The following is a 14516-nucleotide window of genomic DNA, read 5'->3' on the forward strand; positions in this document are numbered from 1 at the left end:
AAGTCGCAGCGGAGTAGGTCATTCGTGATATCCTCAGTGTTTGTGCCGATCGGGAAGCCCCTGAAAACGACGGTTAGTTGGTCGTTTTCGTGTCCTGAGAATGACGGGGTCTGCCTCCTTGATCGGCGCGCGAGATGGTGATCTGTAGAAGTGAGGTTGTGTTCTGTAGTGGTGTTTGGTGCTACTGTTGGTCCATGATGTTATTCGGCGTGGCGTGTTTGTTCTAGCGTTGTTCAGCGTCCTCCAGTTGTGAGGCTTGGCGGGCGGGTCGACGGGAGAAGCTGACTCGGCCTGCTCCTGATATGCTGTCAGGAGCAGGAAGTGCAGCGTCATGAGGTCCCGTAGTTTGGATGGTCTTAAAGCGGCGAGTTTGGTGATCTCCATGGTGATCTGCTCCATAGTGTAGTAAGTAGATCGTCTGGTCAGGTCACTTGCGGCGGTAGGCAAATAGATAGAAATTTGCTTGGTCGGCGGGATGTAGCAAAGTAGTTAGATTGCTAGGTCGGCTGGTACTTCTAGATTATGCGCGGTCTCTGGTAGGTAAGTTGATTTCTCTGGTGGTAGGTTGATCTCAGGTATGTTGATCTCAGCTGGTATCGGAGCGTACGGAAAGGCGACTGCTCGCGACGGGTGCTAGACCGCAAGTGCAGAATGATTTTTTGTATCTAAATGGACCAGAACGATCTTTTTCTTTAAATTGCATTGTAATGAATACAGCATCCATATGCTGTAAAAACAACAATTTAAATACATCCATGTATTTAAATATAAAATAATGAAATTTGTTTATCGTCTCCTGAACATTTGACATTTGGTCTATTCAACAAACTAATCCTACAGCGACGATTTGTAACTGGACAAAATCTGACATTCGAATGACAGTTCGTAGTTCCATTTTTGCCTATTCTTTAGATAAGTTTGTAGGTCTGTATCTGTGGTAAAAATTCAAAATTAGATAATCAAATAAATAAAGATCTGCTACCTCCGTACATTTTCATCACATTTATTTAATACGTTTTTCACTTCTTAACTCGGCCAGGAGTAGGAAAGGGTTCACAATAAATAACTCATAGCGTAAGTTAACTGATATATTATTCACTAAATCTCTTACAGTCACATATTACGATAACTTAATTTAAATATAAGGGCTTTATCTTATAACATTATCTTTTAATTTCAACTTAAACATTTGCTCGCGTCCTTAGAGCCGGGCCACACCGGGCGACTCTAGTCTCGAGACCAGTCGCCGAGACCAGACCGATGTATGCAGCTATATGGACCATGCCACACTTGGTCGCCCAGTAGTCGCGCAAGCAATAAAGTCGGGCGATCAGTAAAATGTCGTTCTTGCGCTCGGTTTGGTCTTCCAGTCTCTCTGGTCGGGCGATTGGTAGCGATGTATGAAAATATATAGCTATTGTATTGAGCGCTGCCACACTGGGCGATCATTCGCGGAGAGAACGTATTTTTTGCATAACTTGCGTGTACGTTCATTATTATTATTAATTGGCTACCTCTCTGGTAGCCTGCAAGTCGCCCGAGTAAATCGCCTGAGAGACCACAGTCACCCGGTGAGGCCCGGCTTTTATACGTCATCCCGCTCGAACGAATTTCTCCTACTGACTATATTTTTTTATTTTATTTCTCCTGTTTGCTTCCTGTCGATTTCGACCTTGAAGGGCCAACGAACACATAGTACGAGGTCTCTCATCCAGTACGGATCGACTTGCATGTCACGCGACGTCTTTAACACTTTAAGATCGACTGATTTTAATATTAATACAATTAATATTTTTTACTTAATATTATTATAATTACATAGTGAATATTTTCATTATTTTTGAATGGTAGCTAGGAGGAGGGTAACTTACTTACTCAAGACCAGCTGACTAACATACTGGATGGTGATGATCCGGTCTTTTCGTACCCGAGAGGGGCTGAGTTCTGTCGGTGTTAACTCCTTTGTATTATAATAATAATATATATACAAATCTAATATAGCAATAATACCACTCACCATTACAAGTGCGGCATACTTCAATATTTATATTTTGTTGTAAAAACAAGTAGCAGAGACGATTGTCAACATTTCCTCATTTAATTTTTTATTGACTTTTTCTCCGTGTACATGTGTGATGGGCGAAAGAATAATTTTAGACTCAAAAGGGACCACGGGTTAAAAAAATGTTTGGTTTAATTGATTTTTAAAAACTAACCAGCACCATCTGCACTTTGTATGATTAGTTCAATGAACTGACAAAGTTTAGTGTCCACTATTGATATTGGATCTTAAGGCCCGTTTCAGACGGGACACCGGTGTTGCGCTCGATATAATATAGGAGGCCTTTGTATTCGAATAAAAGGGAGAATGGGACCACTGGATTCCGGATAATTGGACGCCGCACTGTCGTAGACACGTATACGAGGTATTTTAATCAGTTTCTATCTACTACTTAGTAGTTTTAATTATTCATTTTACTCTTAACATAATGTATTCTTTATTGGGGATTAATAATTACCACGCCTAAGGCTTTATATAAAATAAAAAACTCTTTTTTCGTTAGAACTTAAACATATGCATGATTAAATCATTATTTACGTCTGCATATTTACATTCTCACCAACTATTATATCATAAAGTAATCATTTAAATATACATAATAATATTAATTTTTTTTTAAAGTACCTAACGTCTATTTATTTTCGAATTACGTGGCGTCCAGTTGTCCCGGTGCCAAATCGTCCTAGACCCAATAAAGGGACCTTTGTATTATGTTTATGAACGCCCAGAGCTAATAAGTCAACGCATAATTTCGCGTTATAAATTAGAACATAAAACTGGCTGCGGTAATAAAAACAAGTGTATCGGCGGCTTGAGAATGTGGCGGCCGAGGGGAAAGTGTACCAACACGCGTTGACCCATTAGATCTGGAACGTTCATAAACATAATACAAAGGCACACTAAAAATTTATTCGAATACAAATGCCTCCTATAGTATTTCGAGCGCGACAACGGTGTCCCATCTGAAACGAGTCTAACACCCTACCTCCACCCTTCGCCACTGGAATATAGCCCATAAATCTAAAAAAAATACCAATCCCTGCCCTTATAATCAATTGCATTTCGAGGTTTTTTTTTCAATGTCAATGTTTCGATCCCTAGAGTTGAAAACATCGACAAAACACGCTAGCTCATAAATGCGGTCAATATATAAACCGAAAAAAAGTGCTGTAAGAAAATTAATTAACCAGAATAGTAATCTTCATTCAATTAACTCTGCGAATAATATATGGTTGTGTTTTTTCTGGTCAATACGATTCATTGGTGTCGTCGCTTCGATGAAACTATACATCCAATAAAATATTCTCATAAGGCACGTGTCTGGCGACGTCGTTCAAAGCCTGCAACATCATGGGCGCATATTTTCTCTCGACGGCCCTGATCACGTCGTTGCTGACGAGGTTCCAGAATCCCACACTGCTACTTATCATCGAGTTGATCATCACGCTGATGAAACCACCTGAAAATTTAACACCATAACACCATAAAAACACGAAGATAGGGCATGATGACCTGCGACATAATAAATCGGTGACAGTTTTCTTATCGTGGTCTTCGTTCATGGCAGATATTTTATGCCAGGAGTCAAAATCAGTATAGACAGTGGTTCTCATGTGCGGCCACCTGAGGATTTTGCTGCGGCCACTAGAGGTGAGTTGGAGATATTGTCACCAGTTTGTGTACTCAAGTTCCGGATGAAACTACCCATACTAAGTATTTGTGGCCCTATAAACTTATTCCAAAAAACTTGTGATGATATCATCGCGAGTCGCTGATCTGCGCAAGTTGGTAGACTTTCAACACTATTGACATTAAATGCGCACGAACGAAATAGCACTTGAATATATGTATATTTTAATTTATTAGTCTATTGCGTTCGAATGTATGATATGTAGGTCATAAATTTTGTGTCGCAGCACAGTGATGAGATGACGCACAGGCTTAGGCTTGTTATATACCGCTCAAAACATGTTTAAAATTTAAAAAAATCACTGTTATTCATTTTGTTAACAAAAATATTGTAACCTAATAGAAAAACAACTCATAAATTTTAAATTTTATAATAAATGGGACTTTTCGACAAGCGGAGCCCAGCGTATTTTTGCGATTATATTGAAGCCGATACACAGACTGATTTCCCTGACCCGATACGTATTTTAAAATACTAATAATATGGAGTTGGTTTTAGTTTCAGTTGAATATGAAACTTTTGTCGCATACGCACGCCAAACGATCTATATAGTATTCCAAATACTAGTAGGTAAGTATTTTGGAACAAGTTCATATACTTTTTTATACTGGTAGTAAGTATACTTAGTCTTCAAAATCGACCAGTTTTCCATCTCTTGCGGCCAACAACATCATATTCAGTATTTAATTTAATTAACTGGGCTAACATTAAATATGCAATATTGGAAATGAGTCATGACCAAGAACTTAAAAACCATTTTAATAAAACCACGGTTGAAAAAATTATGGTCGAAGTTATACATTGACCAAGAATCAAGTCAATTTAAAGAATTGGCAATAATTGCTTTATTAATAATGTCGATTTTTCCTACTACTGTATACTGCGAAAGATCATTCAGTGTAATACACTTCATAAAAAACAAATATCGAAGCCAGTTGACAGATGTAAACTTAGAAGTAGCCATGCGGCCCGCATTGGAAAAACGTTTCATTCGCATTATTTTTAAATAAATAGATATGTACAAACATGTTCAAGTGTCTTTTATTAAATGGACTTGTCTATAATGAATTGATCCATTTTTTTAGTAAATAAAATTCAACAAAAGTGAAATTTGGTGCGGCTACCAGACGTTTCCATAGAACTGTCAACTTCAATTGTGCGGCCACAGTTTAATTTCACGTGAGAACTACTGACCAAGCGGCCAATCAGCAATCAAGACATAGAAAGCTAAAATAGCTATCAAATGTGAGCTTTCAAGGGAAATTTTAATTATCAGTTCCAAGAAGCTTTAAAAACTGTCACATACAAAGAATTATTATTGATTACTAGCTCAGCATGCCTATTCTAACATATCACTTAACATTAAAAAAGACCTAATTGAAATAAATATATCACATTTATCACTTTACGTATTCTGGCAGTTAATTATGTAAAAAAGCTAACCGTCTGAACTGTCAAAAGGTGATATCTTTAGACAGCCACTCTCTTGACCGTGCCAACTTTGAGAAAGAGACAAGGTACGTCAATTTTACATATTGAGAATTGGGATGCAAGGGATGCAACTCATAACAACACAACGATCAAATATGATGATCGGCGACATAATCATTTCATTAACTTGCCAGTGGGTCAATTGAATTGTGTATAAAATATAACAGTATCAAGTGTGCACCGACTCAATCGGCCCATTGCTTATGGCTCCCCAATTGAATACTGCGAGTAAGTACTCAGAAGCTAGCGGAAAAATGGTGACTATTTTATAATATTTGTTTTTATAATATTATCTTATAAACTTTACCTAATCGCTATATATCTAATTACTCAAAATTCTCTGAGAAAAAACTTATTTAAACTCCACTTTGTTGATTTTTTAACATTTTCACTTCGATTTTACACTCTCGAATTGTCTACCATTTGATAAATTCATAGATATATCAATAATATGTCTTGTTTAAAATCGACATTTTCTTGCAGACTGAGTAAGTTTCACTATATTACGGTTGACGTCTGAAAAAAATGTATTTTCATCGTTAAAGTCCTTCTAATCCTTTATTAGCACATTCTACAAAATTCTTTTAATTCAAATATCGTATGTTCGCATAAGCACATACTTTTTAAATCTACAATTAGGCGCTTATACAATTGGTCGTGGATGTTGGGGTACAAAATGTCGATATCATGAACGTGAAGGACAGGTCTTAAAGGTTGAGAACTTTTGTCACGACGTACGTCATACTCCTGAGGTTGAGAACGTTATAGCGGTGGGGAATGTTATCCTGGCGTGCAGTTGCCCAAGTGCACAGTTAAGCGCGAAATATATTATGGTGAACGTGACGTCACAGAAAGCTGCCGCCTATGGAGGAAAAATGTGCAATGTCGTTTTTCTTTGTGTTAAAAATGTTAGACTGAACACATTTTGAACCTTTAAACGAACATTGTCAGTTAGCAAAATCTGCCGAAATCACCAGAACAACAATGAGATCATCTCACGTTGTACTACTCTGCATCGTTACCTGCATGACTCAATAAACGTTTTTTATAATTTTCTATATGCCTACACGGTTTCGATTCATGTCAAAATCACGTGTTTTTTGTTTTTAGCGGTTGGGACTATGTATTTTCTATAAGAATGTTGTCTATTATCTATGATCTGGAGGTTAAGTTCTGTTCAAAATATTATCTATGGATATAATATTGCAAGTAATTTTAGCATACGAACACGTATAAACTGTTAAAATTAATTAAAATTTGCATGAATAATGAATAATAATTCAAAATACTAATACGGTAGAGTTGGCACTCTCCATAATTGAATTTACAGAGGTGGTGATCGCTCATAATATTCTGCAAAATGACGAAACCATAGACTATATTTGTCGCCGTGACAGCGTGACAGTACGCAACTTGCATCTCAATATAATCACAACTTAAGCGTTGCTGAGTTCAAGGATTTAACGCGTGGATTATTTAAAGATACAAAACCTTACTTAAGGGGGATCCTTATACCAGCAGACGCACCTAGCGGAAAAATACGAAGCTTGTAATTTGAGACATTTTTCGATAATTTACAATTTCAACTGTATTAATTAATAAATATGTATCTGAAAACATTAAAAAGATTATTTTTTTAAGTCAAAGATAAACTTATAATTGTAAAAAAATGTGAATTTGTTACATATTTATGTCACGAATTACGTTATAATTATATTATATTTTATGGTCATATTTATTATTAAAATTTAGTTTATTAAGTATTAAATTTTTTACCGTATAGATTTTTGACTAATTCATCGTTTTAATATTTTTTATATTTATTTTAAAAAACATCGATTTTTATAAAAAATATAAATTTCAATTTTCAATTTATTTATTTTTACATATTGTGGACATTACAAATTATAAGTTTAAGACGTTCACAACATGACATAAAAAAGAGATAGATAATATGTTATTAAACAAATATGTACATACAAAAATATTAATTATATAGGTACATGGAAATACACCGGATGAGTTAAGCAGACCCTATTTTAAAAATTTATAAAATAACGTCCACCTATACTCATCCTCACGTAGGTGGAATATATCAACACCCGAAGCAATTTCGTTGAACATAGTTATCGCCCTCCCAATTGGCATTACCAGTGGCAGGTTGGTTCTGCACCTTGGGAGAATAAACAACTGATGTTCTCTATTTCTAAGATAGTTATCAGGGACACACAGGTCAACACTGCCCAGAATGGCAGAGTTCTCATTTATACCTCGTATAAGTCGAAAAAAATACATAGCTAAATAAAGATTTCTTCTAAATTGCAAACTGCAGTATGTAAGCATGCCTAAGAGAAAGTCAGTTGGATAAAGCCACGGATAGTATCCGTACAACCTCAAATAAAGGAGTCTCAAGAATTTCTTCTGAACCCTCTACACCATAAGGCCATACTTCAACTGATGCGGTGCCCAAACAATAGACCCACTCTCAAGTCTGCTTCGAACTAAAGAATTAAATAAAAATTTTAATACCGTAACATCCGAAAAGACCCGGGAAGTACGCATGACGAAGCCCAACATTTTAAGCGCCTTGTTACAAATGGTAACTATATGGCTAATAAATGTCAGTTTACTCTCAAACGTATTGCCAAGATCCCTTACAGATGATATTCGTGACAGAACTCTGCCATGCATCGAGTATTGGGAAAACAACACTTTTAGGCTCTGGTAAACGACAAAAGATTGCATTTATCAATATTGAATTCTAGTTTGTTACGCCTGCCCCAATCTAATATATTATCTATATCTAGTTGGAGCTGACGACAATCGTCCAAGGTGACAACTTCCAAAAAGAGTTTCAAGTCATCAGCGAACAACAAAAACATAGCATTTTTTATTACCAATGCTATGTCATTTATAAAAATCGTGAACAGCAACGGCCCTAAGTTTGAGCCCTGAGGGACACCAGAAAATGTGTAAAAGGTCTGTGACTGATAAAGGCCGTACGATACGTATTGTTGACGGTTCCTAAAATAACTCCCGAATAGCTTCAAAAATCGATCAGACAATCCAATAAGTTGGAGTTTATAACTTTAAATCCTTTTTATTTATACTATTTTTTTATATATATAATATAGTTGAAATAATAAATTATCAAAAAAATGTCTCAAATTGCAAGCTTCGCATTTTTCCGCTTGGTGCGTCTGCTGGTATTCTGCTGGTATAAGCATCGCCCTTAATAATAGACTTACTCAATCCTGGGTCTGTACTAATGAAGTTCTCCAGGAATACGTTAGCTGCCGTGCCGACTGCAATACTTCCACCCACTTTTGTCACCCGTATATACTCCTTCTTCCTTCTCGTCACAATATCCCATTCTATATTAACATTTGCGACGCAATTTGCTAAAATCATAAATGAAAATTTAAATTAAAATTGAATGAAAGTCATAACAATTTCAATGGGACTTCTTATTAATGTACGTGACGGTACAAGGGAATCCAATCCCGAGCCAAAATTCTGATCCCGGGATTTCGGGATTACAATTTGACAATCCCGGGATCCTAGCATTTTTTTTCCATTGTTAATATAACATTTTTATATTTACAAATAACATTGATAAAATCGGTCAAAAATAAATCTAGTATAATTTATACTATTTAAGACATTAATTGTAACACCCCCTGGGGGCCATGACCTCTACACAGGAACGAGGTCTCTAGAAAACTGTCAGTTTTTTTTTGTATTTCCGCTTCGCCACTGTCTATGCTCTAACCATGACCATAGACAATGACATGCAGTGGCGCACCCAGGGGGGGGGGCAAGGGGCCCTGGCACCCCCCAAAATTATCAGAATGATTTTAAACATTGAAATTGAAAGCCGATAAACTATACTTTTGGGATTAGACAAATAAAAACACGGCAAAAAAAAGATTTGTAATTCTCCAGCACCCTTTTTAGAAAAATTTCTTAGATTTTAATTTCTAACACAAAAATTTCGAAACACTAATGTCAGGTTTTTTTAGAAACCCAATCCCTAATGGAACTGTCAAAAAATTCTCGGTGTCCACCCGAATTCCGGAGTGGTATAGGTAATGGCTGGGGAGTGCTGACAGGGCTCTAGCCTGGGGGCCCGGGCTGTGGGGGGCCCGGCGTGTCGGGTTGACCAGATAAGTGAGATAAACACACATCATACATTAGCTTTAATAGTAAAAAAGTCGCCTGCGGCGCTATTATACTTTATGGCCATGAACATTTTCAATTATATAATTGTACAATATATTTTTTGATTATTATGTGTCGATGCTCAGCAGCTCCATTATTAAAGTAAATATATTAAAAATCGCCAATAATTCACTGTATGAGTACCCTTGATTTGAACTAAAACACAATTTGAAAAACGTTAATGTAGTGTTTCACACTGCCTTTAATCTTCGCGGTAGGTAGGGGGCCCGCCAAATATCATATCCTGAGGGCCCGTTTCAGGATGTGGGGACCATGGTGTAGGTACACTGAGTGCAATAGACAAAAGGCCGATAAACGAGAAATTAGGCTGTGAAGAAGAAAAAGATCCTATGGGACTAATTTACATTATCCTCCTTGGGCCCCCCCCAATATTAAATCCTGGGTGCGCCACTGATGACATGACAGTTGTAGAGTTGGGCCTCCAGGCTAGAGCCCTGTCAGCTCCCCCTCTTGTGGGGGCCATAGCTATACGTGATTTCGCATTACAAACTAAATCCAGAGTATTTGTCTTCATACTACTGATATGCCTTTTATTTGCCAAATTGCATGGTGTAAAAAAAGACAATCCATCGCTATGAATAGATAGCCAACTACACTTTGACATATTTATTAAGTTGAAAAACAATATAGAATGTATGTAACAACTCCACTCTAGGGAATCCAATCCCGAGCCAAAATTCTGATCCCGGGATTTCGGGATTACAATTTGACAATCCCGGGATTGGCAATTTTTTTCATTGTTAATATAAAATTTTATATTTACAAATAATAACATTGATAAAATCGGTCAAAAATTAATCTAGTATAATTTATACTATTTAAGACATTTATTGTTAATATTGTATATCTACTTTCAATCTTGGAAATACATAAGTTTAATGGAGTAAATAATATCGTAATATTAATAATAATGTGAATTTAATAATATGAGTTTGCTGTTTCTGATAGTAAAGGCTTAAGATGGATGGATTAACATGGCTTTGGATTAGCGAGATTTAAAATATTAAAGCAAATAATCATGGTGTACTTATGGCCTTTCCGCTTCATAAATCTAATTAGTCAGCCAAATATGAAACTGCCGATCATGGTGGAATTACTTTGTTAAAAGTGCATTGTTTTTTCCAATCTTTCTCATTTTTATAAATTTATGTGAAAAAATAAAATGAATCGGCAACTTACACATGGATACAAATCAAACTTCATTCAAAAGTTTATTTCTAATGTAGTTATTTGTTATTAAAAGTATTTTTTCTGTTAAATTTTCGTTTTTATTTCATTTTCCATAAAAATTGATAAAAAAAATCAATCCCGAAAGTATCGGGATTATGTTTATCAATCCCGGGATTCATAGGTATCTAAAATAGCTCGAGATCCCAGGACTGTAATCCCTAATCCACTCGACTATGTATTCACAACAAAATCGCTCATCTCAAGGGTTTGTGAGAACGATACTTACATTAGCTATGATAGAAGAGTCATAAAGGCGAAATTAGTTCTAGTGGAAAAACCAATATAAATAATAGCCAATTGAGACGCCACTGATGCATAGAAAGAACAGTGATAAAAAAATGAAGATTCCGGTTTATCTCGAAAGCTAGAAAAGAGACAGGACTGGAATAGTTAAAGTGCTGGATGAGCTCAAGATTAAAAGGGATCGACGTTATACTCACAGTAATTTGCTGTAACTCGACCAGATCCTGTAATTGGGATGTAGTAGTAAACGTGGGTGCTATAATGTCCATCAACATAAATACTAGGGAAGAAAGCTTCGTAGTGTAAAAGCCCATCCTCGACACTTACGCTGGAAAATAATTTAATCAAATAGAATTTTGTACTTTTACTTTTATTTTAGATTCTTTATTTTGTAATTGTGACATCATAAATTACAATTACAAAATTATATACATAACATTGGCGCCCAACAATTGAATCACTTATAAGTAAATATTAAAATTTAGGATTAAATTCTAAAAAAATATTTTCAATAAAATAAATATCTGCCATTTTACATTAAAACAACTTCAGCCAAACATATCTTTGGTATAGAATCAAGCCAAAAAAAGCTGTTTACTTTTAAAACAACATAAGTCCTGGACTCGGCCATTCATTGGAAGTCCTGTAGAATATACATTTTGTTTGCGAGATGGCAGAATTCCAGTAACAATGCCTACTTCTAAGGCCTATCCTCAAGGTTGTGTACCAATAAACAAGAAAACAATGTATGATATAAAAAGCTTGATAAAATATATTGATCCAACAGCACTTGGTTTTTACAATGATATAATCAACTGGAAAACGACAGACAGTGAAGAAAGACACGAAATCAAAGTCTTAGATTAAATTTGTAACCAAATTTATTAAAAATGATAATAAATAATTACAAGATAAAAATAACTTTTTATATAAAACGTTTTTAAATTTTCTGTTGAATCATTTATAAACGTGACTTCACTAGCTTAAACGATTCAAAAAATTCGTACTTGACATGTCATATTGATTTCCATAGTAACGTAAGTATATATTAATAATTTAGTTGATAGGACCCCAGACCCCTAACAACCAATAATGGTGTCGAAATAACTTTTCATAGAAAACAAAATTAACTGAAAATGAATTCAATTCTACTTCAAGATGGCTAAACGTGTTAAAAAATGCATTGGCATCGTGTTCTGATATATTCTTAAAGTTAAAAATCGATTGCAAGATTTGTACCGGACAAAGAACCACCGGACAAATAAGAATACGACCTAAGAAAAACGTTGTAAGAAAATAGTTTTCAATATATGTAGGTAAAATTAATATTATTATTTTAGTATAATATGTTTTGCTTGATAATTAAAACATTCTATGTCCAGCATTTTTAGACGATTTTTTCTGGTTGATTTTTTTTTAAATAAAGATGTTTTATACAATCTAATGTGTTTCATTTATAGTATTAGCTCATATTTTTTAAATATTTTTTACATTTTTTTTTGTGAAATAAACAATTTTCTTCGATTACCTCGTAATATGCTTTTTTGGACTTAAGTACGAGTATCTTATAGTAATCAGTGAATCAATTATTATTTTTTTATTTTGGTCAGTAAATTGGTGAGATGTTATTTATTTTGATAAATAACATGAACTGTTATATTAAAATATTAATATAAGAAAAGTATATATATAGTCAGTGTTGCCAATCGTACTATAACTATAGTATTTGTACTGTAAATTTCGTCTGCGTACTATGTACGATATAAAAATGGTATAGTATGCCCAAAATAATATAATTTTGAATACCAGAAAAAGTCGCAAAGTATATACTAATACCGGGAAGAATGGGTGGGAGACACTCACTTGTATGTCGGTGGTTGAATCTTCTTCAGTATTATTTTGATTGGGAGATGCGTGACATCGCGGGGTTTAATTATATAAAACACATATTTTTGATTTGACAATTTCCCTGCGCAGGGACATTTAATTACATTAAGTTCCAGACAGGTTAGGTTACATTATTAATTGCACTTAAAGGAGTCTTAGATTTAGCTGTCGCACATTCACTTTGTATTATTTGTTCACACAATGGCGCGATCGGCGCCGGGGCACTTTATCGGGGACGCGGTGCGCGTTCTGGGATAATTATGGGAATCAATATTAATACGTTATCGGCAAAAGGGGCGCACTGATATCAATTTAGGGTAACATGTCGTCCGGCTTGTCCTGGCGACCACGCCGCTTCCCGCAGGAGCGACGCGTCCGTCGAGGAACGATTTTTCCGCGTCCGGTTTATTTAGGGGTTAATTGCGAACTAAAAAACTTTTTTTTCAAAAAGCCTGTTGGTAGGTAAGGAGACGCGGGGGTGGACCGCCACGGCTGTGGGGTGAAGGGAAGCTGCTTGGCCGAACAACGGGACTTTACGTCCGTCCGCCGTATTTAAGGTTGGATGCAGGTACCTGCAGTCTACACTTGAAAGGGACTTTGTGTAAAAAATGTGTTCGTAACAAAAATGTTTGAAACGTTTCGTTTGTACTGCAGGGCTGTGCAACCTTTTAGTTGGGGAGGTGTTTTGATATTAAAGTTAAATCGTTGATTTGGAATTTGGAACTGTCGGGCATCAGGGCCTTTTTTATGTCTGGTGACAAACCTCCATACTGCAATTTGTTTCGAATTTCATATCAGCGATCACGTAAAGTAAATGGGGCGTGTATTGATAAAACAAAGAAAATTTCACTAATAAATCGCGGGGGTTTCGAATGGTTCGCGTTGGTAACACATTGATAGGGTTTTCATGGGGCACGTTTTTTCGACCCGCGAGCGGGATGCTCAACGGGTTATGAGTCTCGTGCCGTCGGAGACGCCATTTCGTCTTGCGAGATTTTTCTCGGCAAGTGCCAACGATTCTGGAGGGGTAGCCGGTTTCGGTAGGGTGTCGTCACATGATCGGCTTCTTCGGACTGCTGCAGTGGTCGGGGCTGGGTCGCCTTTTCAGGGGTAGGCGGGGGGTTGCGGAGATCAGGTGTCGTTCGGCGGGAGGTGCAATTTGGACGTGTGCTGGGGTGCGGCGACTCCGTCGCAAGATTGACGCGGGGATGCGAAGACAGGGCTGAGTTCTCGTGCTAGGGGTCGTCGGGCAGAGGGGGGCGACCTTGACAGGCAGGTCATACCCTGGACTTTTCCCGGACCTCCGGTGTCGGTGGTCCCCGGCAGCTGCCAGTAGACGGGGGGGGTGGCTGCAGCATCGTAGGAACGGTCGTTCTGTGAGAACCCACGTTCGTGGCATTTTCGGGTTTCATTGCACTGATTTCTTATCATGGACATTAACGTCGTTTTAATTTTTGGCGGCTCGCAATATTTTTTTTTAAAACACTGTGTATTAGGTTGAACGCCCCTGGTTTTGATTTTTATCTTGTTTGGTTTACGCGCGAATTTGTTGTTACTGGGTTTGTCTCGTAATTTTCATTTTGTTTTAACGGTAGCGTGGGCGAAATATATTTTTGTTTAGGGTTTTTTTTAATAGGGCGCCAGAGAATTTATTTTTATTTATAAAATTCA

General features: G+C 36.5%; 1 protein-coding gene across 1 annotated transcript; it reads right to left on the minus strand.

Annotated features, from left to right (window-relative positions):
* Positions 1-2679: 2679 nt before the first annotated feature.
* Positions 2680-14244, minus strand: LOC147069144 (uncharacterized). Its single transcript, XM_085951609.1, has 4 exons — positions 13901-14244; positions 11156-11286; positions 8492-8644; positions 2680-3521 (listed from the first exon to the last, which is right to left on the minus strand). Exons 1-4 carry the CDS (start codon positions 14242-14244, stop codon positions 3346-3348), a joined length of 804 nt encoding a protein of 267 aa, XP_085807735.1. The 3' UTR covers positions 2680-3345.
* Between the last annotated feature and the right edge of the window lie 272 nt (positions 14245-14516).

The sequence above is a fragment of the Rhyacophila brunnea genome, unplaced genomic scaffold (assembly GCF_057557595.1).
Source record: "Rhyacophila brunnea isolate RB1 unplaced genomic scaffold, BYU_Rbru_1.0 scaffold_24, whole genome shotgun sequence".
NCBI classification, from domain to species: Eukaryota; Metazoa; Arthropoda; class Insecta; order Trichoptera; family Rhyacophilidae; genus Rhyacophila; species Rhyacophila brunnea.

Excerpts from the sequence above, each read along its gene's own strand:
- LOC147069144 (XM_085951609.1), bottom strand. The coding sequence starts at position 14,244 with ATGCCACGAACGTGGGTTCTCACAGAACGACCGTTCCTACGATGCTGC. Across the intron at positions 11,287-13,900 it reads AGTCCGAAGAAGCCGATCAT|CGTAAGTGTCGAGGATGGGC; the intron begins GTGACGACACCC and ends ATTATTTTCCAG. Across the intron at positions 8,645-11,155 it reads TCGAGTTACAGCAAATTACT|CAAATTGCGTCGCAAATGTT; the intron begins GTGAGTATAACG and ends TTATGATTTTAG.